Consider the following 25,458-nt stretch of genomic DNA (forward strand, 5'->3'; position numbering starts at 1 on the left):
CATCAGCTGATTACCGCCAGGTGTGACTGACCGCTGCTGCCTTCAGGGATCCTCGGAAAACTCTGGCTTCTGGTTCCGCGAATAGGAGGCAAAATATCTGCAGCTTAGGTTATTATTGCGATTGCGCTCTCTTGTGGTCAAACGTGAGCAGGACGGGTTTTACTGGTGCCACGTATTTCCCTGTTATTTTCGTGTAATACACGTTTTGTACATTGGGCGGCAGTCACCTAAAATGGAACAGCATCTGAACAGGAAGAGTGGTGCACACAGGTGTGTTGCCAGCCAAGGAAACGGTTTTGTGTTTTCTGTAGGTTACATGGCACTGAGCTGTGAGATTAACAGGTTACTGTTGGACCTGGATGAAGCCTAAAAGTAGCTGAAAATGTTTGTGACTAAGGCACGAAGTGGCAAAGAGCAAATGTGATCGCCTATGGACGTTTATGTTTGTGCGTGCAGCTGATCCACATCGAGTTCGCATACGCTGCGGCATCAGTTAATGAATAGCTAATATATTTGGTCAAAAACGTGCTTTCATGAACTTTGAAACCATCTTCTTTGTCATTTTTGATGACTGTGAACTGATGTTCCTGTCCGCGAGCTGCCAGAGAAGACCGGACTTGTCTGTGGACTAACCAGCGGGAGACACCGGACCAGTACTGTGGCCAGATCTTTTGGATTGGATCAACACGGATTTTTCTTGGAAGTGAGTAGCGCTCTTAAACAATAGCCGTTTGACTTTGTGTGCGCGCATGTTTTGGTGATGTAATTCCAAACTTGGTTATAGAAAGGAAACAAAACTTTAACTTTGATTGCCTTACTGCAGGATTGTTGCAGTTGCAAAAGTGAGCAACGGTGATCATTAGACTTTCCTGCAGAGGTTCTCAGGGCCGCCGATTATGATTTGATCTACAGATAACTATCTGACTCGGATGATGATGGACACGTAAGAGAAACCAAACTAGAAAAGTAACTTGCAACGCTCTCTGTACTTTGTTTCCGCACTGTGGTATTGCTACTCTTGCTTTGCTTTCCATCACTGCAGGTTGTACATCCTGCGTCCGTCTCTTTGACTTAATAATCATACACTGCTGTTTACACGGTAACGCCTGGTGTATTGTGTTTGGTTGCCCATCATTGCTTTGTGATAGTGGTTAGGGTTTTTGAGATGCTGTGTGTGGAGCAGCAGCTGTTCAAGGCGTTTAAGCAGATGTGTTAAACCATTACTATGTGCACTACATGTCTAATTATAGGGTGTGAACTATGTTATTTAACAGCATAAACAGTCAAGCTACAGTCCAAACCATTGTGCTGTTACATTTTATATTGTACTATATGAGTACTATTATTCTATTCAACCAGGTGATTCCTGTTTAGGTTGGCTGCCTCTTTTTTCAGGGAGAATTACTTCTACACGCAGTAAATACATATTCATTAAATACATGTGCAGTTAATAAATGTGCAGTAAATACATGTTCAGTAAAAACATGTGCAGTAAATCTGTTAGATGCGTGTAAAGCCACAATATGTGGTACTATGATACAGTCTTCCATATTTGCAGTGTTTTTCTCTCGGCTTATTATATAAATAGTAAATGGTATTTGTGATGTATACCCTGGGCTTATTATCTAAGTGGTTTTTGTGGAGAAAAAAACCCTCTAATGAACAGTGTTGACATTTTCAAGATATCAAACAATGCTCACAACAATAATTTGAACCATCATCTCAAATTTATTTTGGGATCTAAAAGTGCATACATGAACAATAATGTTCTGAAGTGGGTAAAGTTGGGTTTTACACAAAAAAAAAAACAATTTGAAAACATCAATTTACTCAAATATGACTTCTAAATGAAATACAAGCTATTTAAAAAACTGGATGTTATTGCATATTCAATACAGTAAATAAGCTTTTACAATAAGAGTTTTTCTCACAGCAATAGGCTATAACAAAGGGCAGCTAAATGCTTTAGATCAAAGCAGAAAGACGACTTTATACAGCCACGATGGAAAAAAAACATAAGAGTTACAGAAACATCAAGTACTACGCTGAATGTGATGCAGAGAAGTAGAGGTATTTGATCATATGCACAGCTGAACGTGAAACAAAACCTCTCTAAATATATCAACTCCCTGGATTTAAAACATTTAGAAACATTGATAAAGAAACTCCCATTTAACTTGGGATGAGATGAAAAACAAATCTAAAATGTTGGGGATGATGGTTTGCCTTTGACTAATCTTACCGCTGGATCACACCATGTTCATGGCATTGGGGAAAGTTTGTGAAGCCGAGCACTTTGTGAATGAACAAATAAATTACTAACCAGTCTCCTCCTTAACCCTAATCATAACCACACCAAACCCCTAATAAACATAAACCATTCCCATACTTACTTAACTTACGTGTTGCCAACATAATGCTCAACACGTACCTAACCAAACCCACCAGTTTCACTTACTGTCCCAACAAAACCAGTTCCTTTACTCAACTCTATACCTTGTACCTAACATAGCCACTTCTGAAATCCAACCTATTCAAGACACAGAACATTGATTACGACCAGTTCTGCAAAAGACTTGAACTTGCATTCACTGCAGATATTTTTTAACATTTAGTGCAAACAGTTTTTAATAAGCATTCATGCAATATTCATGCCAGACATGATTGATTGGGGGCAAGTCAAACTGCTTCATTAAGGAAGGGGGAGAGATTGTCGTCATTTTTAATTGTAAAATTTAAAAGAAAATATTATGTATTATGTTAAGTTATGAAGCCAATTTGACAAAAATAATAATTCCATTACAACACAAAACTTGAGGTTATCTACTTGTTCAAAACAAACATCAGTTAGGTTCACTGAATCATTCTGTGCCACAAATCCATTGTATCTAGCACAAAAATTTCAGCAACTTTTCTAGAGTTATTGGCTCAGGAAAGAAGAAATCATAATAATTTTAAATCTCTCTGATTGGAGGGTCTATGGAGCATGTGCTAGACAACTGTCAAATAAAAAAGACAGAAGTCTAAACTCCATATGGCAATCTTTTTTTTCCTTTTAATTTGGTCAAACATTTACAATATTGGGAGTTCAACAGATTAGCTAAATAGCTCACCAGGATTGCTGGTACTTGGATAATTAATTAGATAAATATTAGTAAAACATAGAATTTAAAATGCTTGTAAGGTTGTTTTTTTTCTTTCAACAAAACAGCATTTTTATAGCTGTGTATAATTCTGTTAATATACAACAGCAAAAGTATCATGATGACAGCAGTTATAAAGCTTTAGGAAATAGGTTATGAAGAATTAGTTGGACCAAACTACTTAACATGATTGCAGCTGAAAGTACATCATAACAAACATTTTATGACGTGAGACACAAATGATTCTCCTCAAACTTCAATCTTGAAATGTGTTTTCCTCCCAAAACAGTTAAGTTCCAAAAAGAGACAGTGACGACAGAAAATGACCAATTGATGCACGTACAACTACAGAAAAGATGTCTGACTTTACAAAACTTATACTACTAAGTGGTAGCTCAGCTCATTACAGACGGAAAATAAAAACTTTTTAAAACTCATATCAGTGCTTTATCAGTGCTACGACGTATCAATCTCATCAGCAACGCGTCCATATTTAGCACCACCACCTGCTTCAGTAACAGGGTGGATGTACATGAAGACGGTCGTAGTATCTCCACCTCACATGAGATACTCGTGTGCAAATACTATGCTTTGAATTTAAACCCCACAGAGCAGTGGTGTAGTCTGTGTTGTGTGTTTGTGCACATATAACCTTTTCTGCATTCCTGCTACAAAATATGCTGGGATATGTAAAGTTTCTTTCTTTTTCTTTTTCTTATAATTGACAATATTAAATGCATTTATATTTGACTTACATTAACACTTATCTATTCAGTGTGTAAAAAGAAAAAAAAGACAAGAGACCGATGCCTACGTTTTGCTTCCACATGCCAGATGTGCACCCCGTCATGCCTCACATAATGGTAGTAATTTAGGTGCATCCAACCATGTTTACTGTATAACAAGTTCTAGGATGAAAAAAAATAGTGTTTTAATGAACATCCTGTAAAGCCGGAAATTCAGGCTAGCAAAGCTCAACGATTTGACAGCAAGTGTGAGTCATTTGTCTCTTTAACTTCACAGTTTCCTCTCTGTTTGCTTTAGGGCTCATTTATACTCCCTTTCCATTCAGAAATAGATATGGTGGTTTAAATGTTGTAACCGTCACTGCCCACATATTTCCATGCATCCTTTATAGCACTAGAGGGCAGAGTCGATAATGCTGACAACAACAAATGAGGTGATGGTGGAGGAGGCCATAATAATGTAGCGGTGGTCTGTGAGGCCCTTAAATACATCGTGATAGGTGGAATTCTTTAACCACTGATTTGCTCTGTTCTACCTCGTGTCCTACAGTGCATCTCGCTGGAACTACATGACCCTGCCCTAATGGTCGCTGGTGGTACTGTCGGTATTTTGTCCGTATCAGTAAACTTTTCCAAAAAGTAAACAGTGTTTCCCACAGAATTAAAATCTATCTTTATCTGCGCTGTAATGTGAACACCGGTCTGTGAACACAGCACGGGCAGAACTCATCAAGATCTTCCTTTCCTTTCAAAAAAAAAGAAGAAGAAAGAAAGTTTGAGATTCAGAGTTGATAACCAATATGTAGACGCAAGTGAATTAAACTTTTAGCCCCAGCGGAATGAACGGTTCAGTTAAGTTGTGCCTGGTGCTCTGGAGCTCCATCTGTGCCCAGAGTGCACTTAAAGCTCTGAGAGTGTGGTGCAGTGAATACCAAACGACAATTCCAGTCGCACTCCCACTGAACAGTCTGGCTCCAAAAATCGGAAATCAGTATATGGTGACAGATGTTTTAATCGTGGCGGGCCATCCCAAATGAATTAATGTGTGGAAAACTCTGGAAAAAGAACATAAACACAGACGAAAAGAATGCAAAGTATTGCCAGAAGGCTCCATCTCTGTCCGCATAGGAATCCTATGGTTAACAAAACTGAGCCCTTAGACTACACCACTGTGACCACACAGTGTCCTAATTTCTACACAAGAATGTATCACTGCCCGGCCATAAGCACTGAGTATTACTAAACAGCACGAGAAGCTGATCACAATTTCAAAATTAGATTCTCCACTTTAAGAGTTACTTCACACTGGTTCAAAGTCCTACATGTACCGCTTTGCTCTGTGATGATGATGTGATGCAGCACTTTACATTTTACTACTGTGCAGCACTATATCACAGATTGATGTTGTCAGTCACAAGCACAAGGAACCACACCAAACATGAAAGCGTTTCCTTTTGCTTTGATAGAGAATATACGTATCACAGTATCACTCATAGTGTTTGAGTGGCAGGTGATCTCAGAGAGGTGCGTTTAAGGAAAACTACAGCAATGAGTGCTTAGCACCAGTGTTGGAGACAAAGCAAAAAAGAAAAAAACCTTCACAGAGTACGGCTAACCCATCAAAGAAAGGTAACAAAACAAATCTTTTATAGCTGGTGGTGAACTTATAGTACCCAGAACCGGTATCAAAACAGTATCCAGCCGTATATTATAAATACTAATACATATAATACCAAGGTAATCTGTTACACGATGGCATGCAAAATCAAACATTTACACCTTTTAACAGCCACAAAGTAGGAATTGGACACAAATTTTCCAAATCCTTTTATAACAATAAACAGTCCGACAAAACTGATATTTTCAAGTGTGCAACGAGCATCAAGCACATGTCTGACTAATGACCGCTAAGAGAGAAGTGCATTTAAAGTGACCCATTAAATACATACAGAGAAGTGACATTAATGGGCAACCAAAACTTACAGCTTCATATTTAATGTATTTTTGTCTATAAAAATAGTTTAAATGATTCACCGTAACTCACTATAAGCACCACTTCATTTCCACTCACAAAGTGCACAATCAAAGGAGTCCCTGTTGCCGCCTCAGGGCCGGAGGCTCCTGGATAGGCCCGAAATGTAAACAACTTTGATTTCAAAATGAAATATATATAATTATTTTTGATATACCTCACTCTTAAGGAGAAATAATAATAATAAAAAACTCTCAGGTATGTTCTGCTGCTGTGTACCAACATTTATCAAACAATTCCAAAATCATAACTCTGTCACATTTTATGGTAATAAACTATTATTTGGTCCACAATAGCTGGAATCATACCCTAGGTAGTCTCTAATTTGCCAGCAAAACCAGCTAACAAGCCTGTAATATTTAAGCAGTGATGACAATAATTTTAAGTAAAACTAGTTCTTTACATATAAAAAAAAATACAGTGCATCATTTTCAAAAACATTTCAGCATCATTGTCTTTAGTTTCACTTTAGGTCATGGCTAACATTTTTCTGTTTTCAAAATTCTACGCTATTGAAATTATAAGCCTTTGTTTTTCTAATTATGTAGTATTAAAATCTTCATTGAAATTTTAAACACCTGGGGACAGATGATTAAACAATTTGTACGCTCAGAAAACACATTAACTAGTATTTATAAATGGAGAGTGCGCACTGAGATACCTGTGGATGATGTGATAAAGATGAGATTGAATATAAATTACCAGACATAACATTGCTTTTCATTTTTTTGACAATATCACTGATTATATTATTATTTTTGCAGCTTGCACAGCATTCTGTAATATCTTAATCCATGGCACGTCCATAAATGTAATTTGAAATTATGAGAGATCCATTTCAGCATTATTTTTATTGAAATTCCCTGTTTATAATCATTTAATGTCTTCCTATGAACAAATAATTGATCATCCTTTTGATGCTTAATAATAATGATGATTGAGACTGTGATAGTGGTTTGCAGAAATGTTATTAGTCAGTGGTACTGACGCTAGAAATCGCCACAGCTGTGTATTCACATTTCTGCCTTTGAGTGATGGATCTACACAGTTTTATGCATCTCAGCTGGGTAAATAAATGTTACATGCACAGCATCTCAAGTGTGATGTAAGTTCAGTGTGGCAACTGCTGGGAAATAAGGTCCATCTGACACTCACTTTTACAAAATAGCTAAATATAAGATTTTGGGAAATATAATGCTATTATGAAAGCAACTACTTTCAGTAGTAATAATCTCTGCGGGTACTTCAGAGTATTTGTGCTGTTGTCGCCATGTATCCAACTAGACACACCCTCAGTGTTCGGTTAAACAAAATGTTGCTTACGCCAAACACTATACTTAAGCAGGGCACGAGACATCTCTCCTGAGAGCAACACAAGTTAAACGATGACGGCTGGAGCAGGAACACTTAAGGGCACTTTTTAACCAGAACCCAAAATCTAAAAAGAGCTGTATATTATCACTCCACATCAGGCTCCAGAGACTCATTAAAGCTTCTGGCTCACCACACCAACCAAATTCTTCAGAAATAATAAAGAAACTAAAAAAACAGCCTACTGATTCTGTTAAGATTAATCTAAAACCAGATTGATATCTCCCATATTCTTAGAAGTAATTGTGCTTACTTTGGGTTAATATTTATATATGTGCATGTACACAACATAGAAATGCTTTCAGTATCTTCCTGTACCTCATTTCTGCTGTTCCACAGTTAATACCTGCTCATATATTATTACTAGCACATGAAAGTGTTAATGAGTAAGCTGAAAGCAACAATATTACACAAACTTCAACATGATTGTCCTATTTCTCTATATAAACGAAAGTCATCTGCCATTCGTTTAAAAGATGCTATAATGACAAAAATATTCTACACATAGGTGCTATAAAGCATAAACACACCCAAGAGGTAAAATCCATGAATTCCTATTTTGTCTAATTTGTAATGTCCTGAATATAATGTGCAGAATAAAGATGACAGTAAGAAAATAATTTTTTATATTCATAATCACTGAAATAAAAAAATCTCTCCGAACAGCAACATCATTACGTAAAAATCACTGTCTCACAAGTCTCCAGCTCTCGTCTGTGTGCTTGTGTGTAATCTAGTTGTCTTGTTTTGGATAAAGTGCTTGTGTGTTTCCTCCCTTTCTACACTACATTACCCATAATGCACATGTGCTTGGTAGTGCAGAGTCCCATCCTGAGCTCATTTTCCCAGCTTAAACACTGCAGCTGCAATAATAATATCGATTATAGATATGCACTGTGGAGGTAAGATAGTCGATGCAAAGCACTGATTTGGATTGTTGGAGAAAAGTGTTTTAGAAATGTTTGAGGCAAGAGTGGCCAAATCTATAGACCACGACTTCAGTACTTAATGAAACCTGTTTCTCAGAGATCCAGTGTGTAGGATTTAGAGGGATATTTGCAGTATAATATAATACGTTAAATAAAAAGTATTTTTTCTTCAGTGTATCTGAAAAAATTGCTGTGTTTTTGATATCTTAGAATGAGCTGTTTATATCTACATCCATGTTCACCACCATGAACACTGTCGCTGTTTACTGTTTACTGTTGGCTCCAGATGGGGCCCCGCATTTTTGGGTCAGCTGGCATAGTTCAAAGCCCATCTTCAACAAGCAGTGTCGTAAAAACACGGATTTGTAACGTGAAACTGTTTTATTGAGTGTTTTAATTGGTTTGAATCACCGGTCTGTTTGTTTTGGAGAGGAGGTTGAGTGGGTTGTCCTCTAACTGGAAGGTTTGGGGTTAAGTCCCTGGCTCCTCCAGTAAACATGAAGTGTCCTTGGTCAACATACTGAACCTCAAATTGCTCCTGATGGCTGTTCCATCGGATGAGTGTTTAAAGAGTGAGTAGCAGGTGGCACCTTGTGCAGTAGCCTTGGCCACCATTGTATGAATGTATGTGTCAATGGTCGAGCGTCTGTAACTCGTAGTGTGAAAGTGCTTTGAGTGGTCGAACAACTGGAAAAGAAAAGGATAAGATCGGGTCCATTTCATTTTCAGCTGGTTGCAGTCTCTAATAATCCTCTCCTCTAAACGTCACTAAATCCCCCTAAATCTTGCACACTTTGCATTTAAATTTTTTTGATGTCTTGCCTTTCAGAAAACTTAATACCGTAAATATATGTGATGTATGGATTATAGGATAAAAAAATCTAAACTTCTCTCCACCATACCATCCTTTTTTATACTTTAAAACAGAAAGCCAAGCTATATCTCTCTGCTTTGATTGTTCCACTTACAATTAGCAGTTACGTATCAGTCTTCAGAGAGCTAGATATTGGTATCCCGTGTTACCCTGATATGATTGTTATAAACCACTACACTGTTAAGATTTTTGCAGCTTTCACACAATCAGCAGTTTAGGAAACTTGCTGACATCAGCACTGGCGTTGCCATGATGAGGCAATATTTCAGTACCACCTCAGCACTGCTGCAAAAGATTTAATTCAGAGCTGAGTACTTAATCAGCTCTGAATTAGTACTTAATCCCAATTGTGTTCTGCAAGCTGTATGTGCAGATGGCGAGTAAATGAGATTTTTAATATTAGGAATAATAGCTTTAAAAAGTCAGATTAGAGCAGAGCTGCCTCTAACCTTTCTATTTAACTAGCAGAGCTTACAATGAACTCAACTTTAAACTACTTTTAAAAAGCTGTTCAAAATCTCTTACAAGTAATTTAGCATCTGAGTGACTGTTTTTAATGTTTTTTGTTGGCCGTTAAATCTTACCAGTGTAGGGTTTTTAGATATCCATATTTAAGCACTAAAACTGGAAATTCCAGTATTGTGATGACACTAACCGGTACCCTGTTAGAGCCTGGCAACGGTGTCCATGGTGGTGTGTCTGTGGTGCACGTACAGTGAAGCTTTGGAAAACTGCCATCAGGGTGGCGTGCTGGTGTGTCTCAGCTGGGCTGCTGGCTGAGAGCGGGCCAGGCCAGGGTTACATTCAGCTGCTGGTTGTGCTGGATCAGGGATGTGTGTCGATAGTGGAGGACCAGCTCTCTCAGAGATGGGTACAGGTTGTAGGGCTCAGCGAAGCCGTAACCTGTTGATGTCCTGTAGATCACACAGTGCTTCACATCCCCATCCACACTGCATGAGACGAAACAATAATAATAATTGCGTGTGGATCTGGATTGTGATTTATAAATATCCAAAAGATGCAAATCTGACAGTACTCACACAACAGAGCAGGCAAAGGAGCCTCTCTGAGTCTGGCTGTCTCTGATCAGGAAGGTCCCGTCCCTCCTCCCCCTCAGTAGCTCCTCTGCCTCCTTACGTCTCATACCACCGGCGTACCAGCTCCTCTCCTCCTGCTCGATATCATCTGCCAGAGTGTACGGGCTAAAGCATGACGGGAAGGTGGAAGGGTTAGATTAGTTATAAAAGTGTTTCACTGCTGGAGAAATATGACCAAATAAAAGAGCCAAAAGGGACTGTGGCATTAGCTTATGTTTTTATTCTGGTATTTGGCTCATCCAATAACAATATGGTGGCCATTTGGTACCAAACATATTTAACATAACAGTTAAACAGTAAGCTAAAATATATTTCTGAAAATATTGAGCGGGGTCTGCCTGCAGGCCTTCACTGCAAGTCACCTCCACTGTCAGACACTGGAACGGTCTTCCCGGTGGAGGCCTGCAGGCAGACACTCTTGAAAATATTTGAGGGGAGAAATAGATAATGCAGTAAAAGAATCTTGGTTCATATTTGATCAGTGCGAAACAGGAAACAGCATGGCGCCCACTTCCTGTTTACAAACTTTTAGAATACACGCAAACGGTGCACAAACATATTTCTTAAAAACTTTAGGTGAGAAAAGGCAATACTGTAACACACTCTTAGTTCATAATTAATCGAAACGGGTGAATTTCTCGGATCAGGTTCCATACTTCTCCGCAGTGGCAGGCAAAATGTGGAAGTACAGTGGTTTGATACTTCTGACTCACATTGATATTTTCCATGGCACAGATGTTTGCATGTTTCAGATTGTTGTGAGTGGCAGATTGTGTGATGTTAAAAATAGAAATAGCAATATTCTTGTACATTTTGTACATTTCTGTTTAGCTCAGTTGACCAAGATAAATTAGCATACTCACTCCTCTTCTTCATTCCTGATCCCAAGCCAGTCATTAATCTGGCTCTGTCTGGTGCCTTGCTGGGTGAGCCAGCTGAAACATGGACAAAATATCGTAAAAAAAAGGCTAATATTTTGATCTTTAGAAAAACATTCAATAAGACCCTATCAGTTATTCTGTTTCATTATGTAACATCATGTAAAAGATTATACTGAGGGCTAACAAGATAGAAGAGCTTTGCAAAAAGCTATTTATATCAATATCCAGTACTGTGTTTTGAATTTGCAGCACTCTCGTTATGCATTGCCATGCATCACACTTGTGTGAAATTGTGGCAATTTATAAAGATTTTTTTTTTTTTTTACCTGAGAGTTGTGAATGCATTATAACAATGTTAGCACTCAGTAGACCTTGAGTGTTGCTTTACTTGTTTCAAAGTAACCAGTCTGTGTAAAGACACAAGGCTGAGTGTGTAAATGTCTCATTCACAAAAACTCAAGAGCAAACATCTGCTCATTTGAATGTACTCAAGGCAGAAAGAGTGAGCCAGAAAGAAACAGTCTTCCATCAGGCTCATGATAAAGCCTCGTGCTGAGCGTACTGGAGATTCACAGCTGTGGCAACATGGATGAGAACAGCTGATTGTTTTTTTCTATGTTTACAACTCAGCTGTGTCTCTGGCATGTGACTGACTCTTTTGAAACATTATCAGATAGATTTCATCCGATTAATATCTTGTGAACTAATCAACCATTAGCTGACTTTACATTCATCTTGCAGTTGCTGCCCCTCTGCTATGCAGTACATGCTATGCACAAAACGTTTTCCTGTTTTCTGTTGTCCTTTCGTGTCCTTGATATTTATCAAATGAAAATAGATAGAATTAAGATATCAAATCTATAATAATTGTCTATCATATGTACAGACCTTGACCTTCACTCTTAAGAACATGAGGTACTGAAGGGTTGAACTTACAGCAGATATTGATCTCTGATCTTTCTAAGCTGCACAAGGTCAGGCTTCAAGCTGCTCATTTTCTTGTCGACCTCCATGTGAGTCAGCGCCTTCCTCCTCAGCTCCTCCTCCAACTTCTTCTTGCTGTTGTGGATCTCCTCCACCCTAGACTGCAGCTCATCTGAATTGCTTTGAATCCTGGGAGGATGAGGAGGAGGAACAGAAAAAAAGCTTAAGTAAACAATTCAGTCTGGATTTTTGTCTTTTTTACTTTTCTTAAAAACTGAAAATTACACAAAAAATGACAAAATTGGAAGAAAAAAAAGTTGTTACTTTGAAGCATACTTGTCTGACTCTGTACTGCTATCAAGTGTGAGGAACATGTCAATGTATTCTTTGCTGTAGCGTTCTTGAGTTTCACACTCCTCCTCAAAGATCCGAATGATTTCGCTGAAAGCCTCAATGGCTGTGCGCTTGCTCTGCAGCTCCTAGGAGGGAAAGGCAACACATCTTTACTTTTACATTCAAGGCCCTACAGTTGAGGCTCAGTTGTAGAAAGCAATTTTACCAAGATTAGTCCGTTGTCGTACCTGGGAGGTTTGATTAAACCTCTCAAACAGACGGTCGTACTCTTTGCTCTTCTCTCTGTATTGATCCTGAAATATCCTCAGCTGTTCTCCAACTGCCTCAATGTCAACTTCCATCGCAACCTGCTGCTTCACACGAGAATGTAAACAATATTTTTTAGCTCCTATGATGTCTTTAATCTGATCTGTTTTGACATTAAAGACTGTTTGGGACTATAACATTTAGCTAGATATTCCCACTATTGCAAAAAATTAAAACAATCAAAAGTGTCCTTGAAATAATCTCATTATTCATTGTCCGATACTAACTCTGATGCAGACAAACTCACGTGTAGTTCAACAGAATTTCAAATAAAAATGCAACAATAAAAATAAACTTAATTAAACTTAATTAAAACCAAAATGGATTATGTTTTTATATTTAGTAATTTGTTGTACTCTAAGGAGCATATTCAGATCTCAAGGCATCTTAAACCCACCTGCTGGTATCTGGTTATGGGGTAGAGTAGCTGTGTGTCCAGTTTAGAGTTGTACTGGGCCAGAGACTTGTTCTGGTAATACTGGATAAGGTCCACCACAGAGGGAAAGGCCAGTGGCTCAGAGAAGCCATACTTCCCCCCATGATGGAAGATCTTTATCAGTCTGTTGGAGCCGTCTTTCCTGCAAAACGTTTACAAGTGGGAATTCACGTGCCTGGTATCTTTAAAGTGTGTGATCCACACACTTCACAGAGTCTGCAGAACTCAGCACAAATGTTGGTGGTGCAGGATATATTTACTCTAATGTGGATGGGAGCAGCCGGTCAGCATCGTACTTGTGGGATCAGCGTAGGATGAATTTCAGATATGGAAATATGAGAGGTGTCTCTTATGAGGCTAAACCACTGATATAAATGCTTTGTCTTCAGCACCCAACACAGTCCGGCACATCCAGCCAACACAGTAAACCAGCATTAACTGAATTTGGAGCGTGTCTGTTCCTTCAGACAGATGTGAGACGGACGAGTGGAAAAACATGTCTGAAATGCATTCGCTGTAGAAAGGGTATTATGTTGCTGGCCGCTAGAGTCCACGCCAAACTCTTATCAACAAAGCTTTATATCTGAAACCCAGTCTGTCCTGATTCAACTAAAATTAGACAGAAACCAGGAAATGTATAACGTTACATTATAAAACCAGTAAAACTAAATATAGGCTTCTAAACCAGACAACTAAAGTTAGAAGTTGAAACCAGGAAATAATAACTGACCTCTGACTACACACATTAGATCTGGAGAGAACATAACCTTTCCACTAGATAGAGTACTGATTATTATTAGCAGCTCAACGCTGTATGACACACACACAGACCATAACCAGTTAATGAAATGCAACATGTGCATAATCTGTGCTCACAACACACAAGTGATAAAAAATAATTTACCTCAGTGTGAGAGTGTATTCCCCCTTAACTTTACTGGAAGCATCTCGGACCAGGAACGTGCCGTCAGGAGTGTTTCTCATCAACTCATTGACTTCATCTCTGCGAAACACAAAAACATTCAGGTGACAAACAACTTAAGAAGGAGTTTTAGGAAAACAACTTTCAAACAAAAGAAGTTTCAACACTTTAAAACGTATATTTACTGTGATAAAATGACAGTTGCAAAGTCAATTTAGTTCATTTTATTGATATGGATGCCACAATAGCATTAGAATTGTACATTTATGCACAGGAAACAGGTGCTCTGACTTAAGTGTTTTTAGCGAAACGCAAATTTGCGACGCCTGTCCACCAGAGGCTTTCCAAGTAATAAGATATAGTAAAACGAGAAGAAAATATATCCACAAATACATACAAAAACACAAACACATAAGTTAATAAATGTTAATATTGATGCGCTTTATTGGTTTTAGCAGGAGCTAATCACCAACACACCATAAGAAAAATATTCACTACCTTGAGGTATTTCCCCAGTACCACTCTGCATCGCAAAGATGTTTGTCATCAGAGCTGGACTCACATGCTGACATCGCTTTGGTTATGTTATTTTTGGGTTGAGGTTCTAAAAACAAAGGCAACAAAACTTATAGTTACAAATACAGTTTTATGAAGCCAAAAATATTCAAGTGTGTAGAGGTGTCATATTTTTTTAATCATAAAATAAAGTTTACCAAGTATTCTTGATAATGATGATAATAATGATAATATAAATATTATTATTATTGTTATTGATGATACTAACAATAATAATAAATAATAATACAGCATAAGAAATGATAATAAAAATAGTTAAATCGTGTCTGGATTGTTGGATATATCAGGTCTCGTTTTATTTTTAAAGATTGAAGGTGCTGGAAGCAAATCTGGAGAAACTAGTGGTTTCAAATGCTGACGCTTTGGTTTGGTGGTTTGGTTCCTCTACCCTTACAAAGTGTCTGTATTCTACGACCTGATATTGAGACTCGACAATCAGCTATCTTTCTCTAGAGGTACAGCGAGTTGATTCAAATGACAAAAGTCAAAAAAGCAGTATTTGTCATGTAAGGGTTGTATATTGTGCATTATTTTGGACCATAAGTAATAAAATATGCTACGAAGGATCTGTTTCGCCTCTAACGAGCCAAACAAAGAGATGCTGCAGAGTACCTCCATCGTTGACATTGTTGGTTTGTAGCGGAGGAATCACATCGCCATGATCAACTGGGGAGGAGAGGTCCTGCAGGAACGCCGTCACGGTGTGAGAGCGAGCCTTGCTGTCGTTTTCGCCCATCTCGAACTCCAAGAACTCTGCAACATTACCCACACGTTGACTCAGTGTTACTCCAGACTTCAGCTGAGGCCAGTCTGTATGTGGCTATCTGCACTTTGTGGCTGTTCAGCAGACACTGCTGGCCCGCTGACAGGCACTCCTGAGGGATATATCGTTGTGTTGCTTAGTCTTGCACCATGTGGGAGAGTCTGTCCAGACTAGTCTGCTGACAGGTGACACTGTCTGACTGCCTAAAATACCAGAACGGGCACTCCTCGACACTCAGGCACACTCGGCCACGCTCGGTGCTGCTTAGTGATCGACCTCGCTTTGCCTCGCCTTGCCTCGCCTCGCCTAACAAACAACAGCTGTCTGCAGCGAGATGCCATGTGGGCCCGAAGGACTGGAGCTGATGTGCCACACTGTTTGTCTTTATTGTCCCTGTGTGTGTTAATGTGGCATTAGAGCAGCAGCAAAAGGTGAGAACCTGTGCGGCAGGCATCTCCTGAAAGCATGAGGGAATTGTTTGTGTTTACTAGAATGTGGCTATGCAACACATATGCTGATACAAGTGTGTGTGTGAGTGAGTGAGTGAGTGTGTGTGTGTGTGTGTGTGTGTGTGTAGTGAGAGGCATGCTGTTAGCAGTTGATGTAAATCATCCCTTCAGCACTTGTGATGGCATGTCTGGAGATGCATTGAATCGCTGCTGTGGACAGAGCTGTATGTTGGAGGAATCGTATGTATGCTGCTGTAAAATTAGAAAGGGCGTAAACTCATTAACCCCGAGCCAAGTAGAAGCTCTGTCAAAACTTGTCTGCTATAAAAACTAATAAATCAACTGTAAATGTGCTTTAACTGAATCGTTTAACTCACTAAACCTTTGGAACTATGTGATCCCAACTGCTGGCATTTCTCGTGGAGTTTGTGAAATTCTCGGTCTCTAGAGCTAAAAGGATTAGGTGAACAATTGTTGAACAGAATATTAATTAACAGCATTTGTGAAAATTGATGAATTGTGTGTAATTGCTCAAGCAAAAATGCAACACATTCCCTAACTTTTTAATGATGAGGATTTGCTTATTTCTTTGTAGTCATAGTAAACTGAATATCTTATACTTATATTGGATCTTCGTTGCTTCTTGGGTGTTGTAGTTGACTTTTTCTTTCAGTCTCTCTGTACACAGCCTTCTATCTTGAATTTTAAATCAAAAAACATATTAAAATAATATCCACTCATTTATTATGTTTCATGCTTTACTGTAGACTTCATAAAAAGATATACAACATGACAACTCAATGCTCCCAAGAACAAGACCTGGCTTTTAAGCTAATTTTACATTTACAAGTGTTCAAACCATGATGTCACTTGGCCCAGAAACACTTCTTCTGTTAATCAGTGGGTACTACACTATTAAATAATTTTATTCCCATTTCGGTTAGCGTAGTGCTAAACCATTAAATGCAGCCGGTGGAAGTCTGACTTGCCCTATGGGCCCAATGACCTGGAGCAAGAACATCTCAATTACCCCTTGGTGGGTGGCTGCAGTATAGGCCAAAAACCCCGTCGCCTCCATGTTAGCGGATGGAATATGGGACGGAAAAAATCAAAGCACATGAAAAAAAAATCCCAAATATGATATCTTTCATTTTAGGTAATTCTTATCACAATGATGTATGTTCAAGTGTTATTTTTTCTCATAAATTTGGTTTTAAATTTCTATTTGATGAGAGGGGCTCGGACCTCATGACTGACAGCTGTGTGCATTAAATGAGTGTACTTGGAACTGAGATGGGCCAGTGCTTCTGAGTCAGTGTTTAAGAAATTATTTAAAGTGCCTCGCCTGTTTTGCACCACACTCTCCCCTTTCATAAATAATGAACAGTCCTTAATGCCACTCTCTCCCTTGCCAAAATTTAGCCAAACTTTGGAGCGTTATTACGCCCCCTTCTCGACAAGATAGCATGACATGGTACCAACGAGAACCTCAGGTTAGCTGCTTTAATATATCTGTATCCTCACTGTAGCCTTAAAACTGAGCAGTTATATCTGCTAACTTTAATCTGCCCAACTCCTCACCTCCTGCTCTGTCTGTCGTACCTGCTGCTTCTTCACACTTTTTGGTCTGACATTTGGCCACTGCTTCTCTTTTCCTTTCATTTTCTTGTTCTCTCTGTACCCTGGCTTTTCTTTTGGGGCCCCTGATATTTGGTGAGGCATTTTGACCGCGCTAGTCAGACTGCAGTTTGCTTCACATCTTTAATCTTTACGTCAGCACCACACTTCTTCTGTGTGTCTCTTAACTATGCTGTCATTTATATACACATATATATATATATATATATATATATATATATATATATATATATATATATATATATATATATATATAATGGTTAACTACAGACTCTATATTACCCATATTAAATTTAAAATTCTGTCATATTTGGAATAATAATAATAATAATAATTTCAAAAAAATAATGACAGGGTAATAGTAGTGTGCAGGTAAAAATGCTCATTTACTATTATCAAAATGATATGAGATTTGATGCTTGAATATGCTTAGTATGTCACCTTTAATCTTACCTGGAACTGCTGGTGAAGGCTCAGGCCTGGTAGCCATGGATATGTCTGTCTGCTGTCGTGATTGGTTAAGTGATGATGACATCATCACAGGAAATACAGAATGAGGCTCAGGATTATCCTCCATATGGTTGGTGCTCTTGTTGATGACCACAGCCTCGTCCCTGAGATGGAGGGATGCTAGTGATGACATTGGGAAGTCGGCTGGCTGGAGCTCATTGTCCTCGGTGCTGTTTAGAGCTCTGAACTTGAAACCCTTTTCTGCCATTTTCACAAAACAGACTGGAAAGGTTTTATTGAGGTGGTGAAGCAGCAGGATGTCGGGTGCCACGGTGCTGTTGATCACATACTATCAGCTTACGGTTACACTCATGGCTGAGGATGGAGAGGGTGACGGTGCAGAGTTCAGGGCTGTCCTGTGTTGTGGAGGTAGAGCATGTTCCTCAGCCTGAACCGCCGGTTTAACTTCATCACAAAGCAAAGCGACATTGCCAGCAGATCCTGTGTTTTCACTTTAATGTACTCAGTGGTAGTTTTTTCTGTTTTGCTTCACAGTCATTTGCTCAAAGCGACTCATACCTGGGAGCTACCCAGAGCACCCACAGTTTGTTTCTGAACAGCTGAGTGTCTGCTTCATGTACACCTTGACACTAGTTATTTAGCTGTAAATTCACTGGACAGTGACCGACTGAAGCACGACTGATTTCTTCCACAAGGACCCGTGCATCACCTCATGTCAGAAAACCTAAAACACAAAATGAACAAATACATTTTGAGAATCAGCTCTGTTTTGGGAAAATATGCCTTTTTGCATGGAAACATCTGGCCAAATACCGGTGTAATAGTCTGCATTGTTTTACCACTCCATCCCTGTCCCTGATTTGATATTTGGGGCAGTTAAATCCCTTTTTATTAACTTCATGTTCCAGATTTGCTGCATAGTGTGAAGATGCTAAGCAATTATGAAATACAACCTCTGGCATTATCAGTCTTGATTACTTATAGGAGCTTCCTGCAAAACAGGTTTAGATAAACTCAATAGGTGTTAAATACAGCTATAAAACTGTCAATCGTCAAGAGATTTTCTCGTAAAACAATTATTTGACCTCTCATATCCACTTACACATCTGGTTGTATCTGACCAGTGTGGGAAATACTACGAATAAATGGCAGGATTGCTTTATGGCATTATTGGGTGTTCTTATCTTTTATTGTTGGTTGCCCAGCAGTGTTTTTGGGTGCTGCTGGACATCAAATTTATGATTATTCTGACGATGGGAATTCACCACAACAATCACTGTGACGGCTTCTTTTATCATAATCCACTAAAAAATTGTACATTGGCCCATTCCTAATTATAAAATGTATATCTTAAATGACACATACTGCAACGTGCTTAAAGACTATATCAGCATCACACACTCTTAATGTTCACTGTGATCAAGAGGAGCAGGTTAATTGCAGACAGAGATATATGCAGAGGCTGCTTCGACACGATCCAGACTCTGTGAGCGCTGTGGTAGCGAATATCTTTTTTTCCTATATCGTAGAACTTGTGAGGAATACACAATGCTAAACACAGAACTGGAAATATATTCAAGCAGATATTTAAATTTTATTTTTTAAAAATTAGAATTTCTTTTTTGCCGGGGAAGACAACTCAGACACATTTCCCAAACATGTACGTTTTTACTCGAGCGTTGCCCTTGTAAGTAATAAAGGAAAACAGTCTTCATGTACTGTCCAATAGTGGAGGATATCGTGTTTTGGAATTTCATGGATTTTGTGGGATTTTGGATTTTGGGGAGTCGGCGTCAACAAATTTTTATGTAATGACTGTACAGTGTTATATCATGAAGCCCATTACATGGTAAAGAATTCAGGGGACTATGTTTAAATCCTCTTCCTCTCCAAAGCATCTGGGATTAGTCAGCGCTTTATTATCCTCCTATACCCTTTACAGTGTGACATCCTATTGAAGAGACATGAGGTGGGGGTATCGTCTCTGCTACAAAGGGAAAATGACAGTAACTTAAATTAAATAAATTTTGATTAAAGACCAGATTTTCTGCAAACATGATTGATCTGATCCCATCACAATTGATTTGTTTTTAACAAAAAAATAAGAGGTCATCGTCACTGTAACTCTTATTTGCAGCTGAAAAAAACATAACCTCATTAAATTTTTCATTAAATATTGTTGTCATTTGGAATATCTGGACATCTGATGCTTCTCAGTACTGATTTCAGTATCAGAGGTATCTTTAAAAAAAATACTGATTGTGTACTGACTCAAATTTACTTGATCTGTTTTGGTGTTGTCAATAGACAGATGACTTGGAATGCAGTATTTTTTTCTATAAAAGAATCATATGGTATCTAAAATTACTAAGTGGTGCAACATTGCAGATCAAAAGTCCAAGTGTTGGAAATGGTGTCGGCATCAAAGTACTACCAATGGTACGCAGTCATGAAGTCTTCACGGCTCGATGTTCCCGGGACATTTTGTCCAGTTTCTGTTGAGCTGCTGCAAGACACTAAAGCACGATTTCGATAAAGTCCTGTGTTCTTTATCTCATAAGCCAGTTTTCACGTTTTAATAATTTCCTAAAAAACATTGGAAAAAAATGTCCATCCATTTGGGACGATACACGGCTAGAATATTTCATTTATAGCCTTTTTTGTTATAAATATCAATATTGCTAAGCCAGTTGTAAGTCCAAAATTGTGCTGTCCCAAAGAAGGTTCTGTTTTTGTGATGATGACCTAATCAAAACAAAGTAAAGGGTGTTTGCTCGTCTCATGCATTATTATTGGATTGGTGGATCCATTAGGAAAAGCACTGGTGAGAAATTAAGTTGAAGCAATTAAAATCTCTTTACATATGTTGCATTTTATAGCAGCGCTCTACTGAAAATGTCATGTACTTTCTCAACGTCAAGCAATTAGAATCGTCAATCCACCATCTAACAGAAAAGAAGAATGCGGCATTTATTTTGCTGATGACTCTTCTCTGACCGTGTTTTTGTTTTTGTCAAAGATTCAGTCGTATCTGCTATCGATCAGCGTTGCATCCCAAAAGCGGGACGGCTGATGTACGCCATATTTCCCCCAACGCCTTCAAGCTTTCCATCGTCCCATACCTAAGCTTGGAATGACGACGAGATACGAAGGCAGAACATGCACGCAACTTTCAAAATGGAAACTTCTGATGTTGATAACGTCAGGACAGCCTGAAAAAAAATGAAACATCATCAGGAAACTTGGCAGGACGGGACAGTGCGCACCTACCTGGGCCAAGACAGAAGGGACCGGGCAGCAGGGGAAGACAACGTTTCATCGACATCCATGAAGCGGCGAAGAGACGTGGCTGGACGCACACGTGGCTCAGATCAAACCAACCACCGGCCTCGGTCCTCACGCCATCCAATGTCCCTCCACCCCTCCACTCCTCCCATCCTGTCCTGCCTCTCCTCCTGTGTCCTCCATCTTTTAAAGATCCTCTCCACTTGGTTGATGTCTGTCCCCTCTGAGTGCCACATTTTCCCACGATGCCATTCCTCTGGGTATTTCCTCTCCTCTTCACCGAAACACGTCATGTCGTCATAAAAATCAAGCCTTATCCAAGACATTTCCACTTTTTTTTCACTTTGACATGCAATGCACAGAAAAAACTCCACTGATCTGAAGGTGCAGTTAAAAAAACAACCATAAAAATATTTGCAAGTATGAAAAGAAATCTCTAAAAATGATGCAGGTTTAAGAGCTTGTGCAGGTGAAGGAAAGGCAAACGTAAAAGCAGCTCTACTCTTCGCACCGTAACTCTTTTTCACAGTTTGAGAGCACAGTGTGGATGCACAGTGGGGGGACAGAAGCATGAGAATGAGTCGGTGGGAAAAAAAAACTCCTATATAAATAAATAAGGGAAGGATGCCACTGTTGCTATACAGAGCGAGGGGCTTAGTGGTCTCCTGAAATCCTATTGGCCGGCCTGTTGCCATGTGCTTGGGAGTCAGCAGAGATGCTGCTAACAAATCAAGGAAATGTTCTAATATTAGACTGTATGTATCTAGGCAGCGGGAGCCCCTGACCTCTCAACTCAGCCAGCGTTACGTTCCACTTCACAGATCAGCATAATGAAAGAAGTGGTGTGGAAGTAACTGGTTAAAAAAAAAAAATGTTACGGCACTGTAGACAAAACAGCAGACACAGCCCCCCACCATCCGGACTCCCTCCATGATCTCTCCGTCCGTACATAACTGTACGGACGGAGAGGGAGAAAACATTCATCTTCTGTTGATCGCTGATGTTTATGAAATCCAGATACGTGTTTTTACTGAGCTGCATCTGGTTCTCTGGGCATTTAGTGGAGCATGCAGTTTTTCAAATAGATATTGTTAGGTCGGTGAATTTTAGTGGTCTCATACTTCTGCTGTAATAAACTGGTCCACTCATTAAAAATTAAACAAATTGTAACTGGTGAACAAAGAAAAAAGACATTCATTTTTAAAGCATGCTGGTTATTCCTCTGCTGCTGTGTTTTGTTTTACCCAATACTTTCATACATTTTACAAATAATATTCTACCATACATTATCATCTTGGTTATTAAGTTATTTTTACTGTCTGTGTTGTTATTTCTTCAGAAACCCCGTTATTTTTCATGCACAACTCCTTCTAATGTATTTCCAACACATAAACATAGTGAAAAACATAATTTTTACTGCAAATAAATCTAACAGGATTCCATAAAAGGAGCCCATAGATGTGTGGAGCTTTCCTGAGAGAGGAAATAATTCCATTATACAGTAGCATTCAATATGCTATTCTTCTAAGGCTCTTTCTGAAATCAGACAAGATATGTTCATTCATAAAGTATGTGGTGTTCCTAAATATCTACTCATAATTCTTGTGTTTGTAGGTCTGTTAGGTGATGCAAGTTAAATTGGGTCGTACTGTATCCAACTGTTCTTTCTGTCAGTAACAGACTTAGATTGGTTGGGGATTTTCTTTTTTTTTAACTGTGTCTCCATTCAGGGTTAACTGGTATGGATAGTTTAGCGGGCTGTTTTTAAGTTATTTTCTTGTCTTAGTTTACTAATTTATTGTGTGATTCCTCTGACACATTAGTCAGCCAAAAAAACAGAACATTATTATCTCACTTACTTACAAAGATTTTGCCATAAAGTAAGTAAACACAGCTTTACATAATTGTACACTAATGTAAACAAAACAAAGCTTACACAAAATAATGTGCACATTATACTTTAATCAACTTTAAATTAAAAAATACCATGTCATAAATTATTTGTATTGTTGACAAACCTTTTTGAAATCCCACAGAGCATACTTTTAGATAATGTCTAAAGGTCCTACCTCATTTCTTATGAAATCTTGATTTTGGCAAATTGTGAACAATATTTACACCAAAACATATACAGTAGAGAATTAATTTTTTATTTCATTTAACACCTCATTTTGCTGAAAAGCTAATCTCATCTTGAACAGGGAAATGGATGGATTTTCAGGTTTCCAATTGTAATTGTAATACCAATTGTAGCAGTAAACCTTAGACTTAAACTTAACCTTAAACCTATCTTATTTGTACAGAGAATGATGTTTTGCTTTCAACAGATTATACCTAACATTTTGTTTCATGTTTATTACAGATTGTCTTTTGTTTACAGATGATTAGGCTGCATTAGATCTCTCCACAGTATTGGTCTGCAATAGCTGCTGTGTAAGTGCTCCCTATACAGTGGCGACTAAGGAATTCAATTTAATGGCATGCTAATTAGATGTAAATAGGTTAGAAATATTGTTTATGAAATTCTACTTGCATGCAAGCATGTAAATATATTTTACATGAGTCTTTCAGTTGCTTAAAGTTAAAATATTATGGTGTCTCGCAACCAAGATATTATTGTCAGTCATGCTGTATATATGTCAACATAAATGTAATCTCATGTCAGGCAGGAATAAGACTCATACATATTATCTGCAGACTAAATATGGCTGAGAATAACCCAAAATACAGAGTGGTTAATCCTTCCTTCTAAAAACCTGAATGTTTTTTACATCTTTAAATGGAACTTCTTTAAAAGTCCAGTGTTTAAGATATAGTGGTATCTTGTGGGAAGTTCTCAGATTACAACCAGCTGAAATTTATCCTGTAGGCCAAGTATTATTATTTTTATTTTTGCAATTGCATGACAAACGATAGAAGACCAACATGACAAACACAACATGAAATAAGAACAGTGAAAACAGGGCAGTTAACAAAATATCCACAAGGGTCGAGAATGTTGATTTGATGTCAGTGAATGCAGGGTGAGTGTGTATGTGTGTGTAAGCATGTGCCTAAATTCTAATTAATTTGTAAATATATAACTAAAAAGAAAAAAAAATGAATGAATAACCAAATAAATAAATAAAAATGAATAAACTAAATAAGAGAAAAAAGAGGGGAGGTGAGAAACATGCTGCTACTGCCATCATAAAAGTAATTATAGTAGTAAGTTTAAAGGAGAACTATGGCGGCCATTGTGAAAATGGCTCTACCTAGACCCAGCATTTGGTTTGTCCATTCTGGACTAGTGTAGAGCAACATGTTGAAGTCTGTAGGAGAGGGCTCGATGTGTATTTGGATTAAAGTGGCTGATTTTATATTAAATTTCTACCAACATATGTCATCCAAAATCACCTAAAAAAGTCATACTATTGAATGTTGCTCAAAATCACCCCAAAATGCCATATTATAGACACTTCCAATAAGAGAAAGACTGATAAACTGTCATTGTGATCTCATCTCAGCTACTTGAGGTGTCAGAGAGAGACATGGAGGAAACAAACTCAAGCCGAGTTTGCAACGCTTAAACCGACCGAGGCCAGCCACCGGAACCTCATGAGCGTAACGGAGCTGCCCGTCCAGTGTCCTCACAAGGACCAGACTACAACTTTACAGAGTGAACCTTTTCCCTGGCATTGAGACTTTTGAGGAAGATGAAACGATCTTATCTGTGCTTTTATGGGGTTGATGCTCTTAAATGATAGGAACACATAGAAAGTGTTACACCTAGGTCAGGGTCTTCCATTAATGCAATTCTGGGTTATTCTCAGGTCTCTCCTTTATCTTTTCCTTCAGTGTTTTATGGGATAGGTTTCCTCTCTGCTGTTGATCAATGCTTGACATTGACTTTTCTTTGATCTTAACTTTTCATATGCTCGATCATCTTACACTGTTTCAGTGAACTGATCAAGTCCAGATGTCACATCTAATTCAGATTCTCGCTGGTTTTTGTCCCCTTTTTATCATCGCTTCATTTATGTGTTTGTTGTTCATTTAGTAATTTTATCCACTTTGTGTCTTTGCTGTATTCACTGTTTCATCATTTATCCATGCTTATTCTTAAACTCATTAATTTGTAGTCTTTCTAGGAGTAGTTTTTCTGTATAGTGAGAAGTTTAATAAATCTTTCATTTATAAAGACACTTGATCTTGTGATGTGTGTGTGTGTGTATAATGTCGAGTCCATGGACAAAGTTCAAATTATGAGACTTATGAGAAA

The 25,458-nt window shown here is 38.4% G+C and overlaps 1 protein-coding gene across 3 annotated transcripts; it reads right to left on the reverse strand.

The window, feature by feature from the left end:
• Positions 1–9,433: 9,433 nt before the first annotated feature.
• Positions 9,434–22,414, reverse strand: LOC121939825 (phosphatidylinositol 3-kinase regulatory subunit gamma-like). 3 transcript variants are annotated; one of them, XM_088077607.1, is made up of 12 exons: positions 21,183–22,405; positions 17,895–18,636; positions 15,204–15,344; positions 14,514–14,619; positions 13,998–14,096; positions 13,055–13,235; positions 12,579–12,704; positions 12,334–12,476; positions 12,010–12,186; positions 11,056–11,127; positions 10,136–10,297; positions 9,434–10,045 (listed from the first exon to the last, which is right to left on the reverse strand). In XM_088077607.1, exons 2-12 carry the CDS (start codon positions 18,157–18,159, stop codon positions 9,856–9,858), a joined length of 1,662 nt encoding a protein of 553 aa, XP_087933733.1. In that variant the 5' UTR covers positions 18,160–18,636; positions 21,183–22,405; the 3' UTR covers positions 9,434–9,855. The 3 variants fall into 3 exon arrangements, with proteins under 3 accessions (XP_087933733.1, XP_087933734.1, XP_087933735.1); XM_088077608.1 differs by having other exon boundaries at positions 12,579–12,701; positions 21,183–22,396; XM_088077609.1 differs by lacking the exon at positions 15,204–15,344 and having other exon boundaries at positions 21,183–22,414.
• Positions 22,415–25,458: the final 3,044 nt, after the last annotated feature.

The sequence above is a fragment of the Plectropomus leopardus genome, chromosome 5, assembly GCF_026936395.1.
Source record: "Plectropomus leopardus strain MGB_pleo_1.0 chromosome 5, ASM2693639v1, whole genome shotgun sequence".
Taxonomy (NCBI): Eukaryota; Metazoa; Chordata; class Actinopteri; order Perciformes; family Serranidae; genus Plectropomus; species Plectropomus leopardus.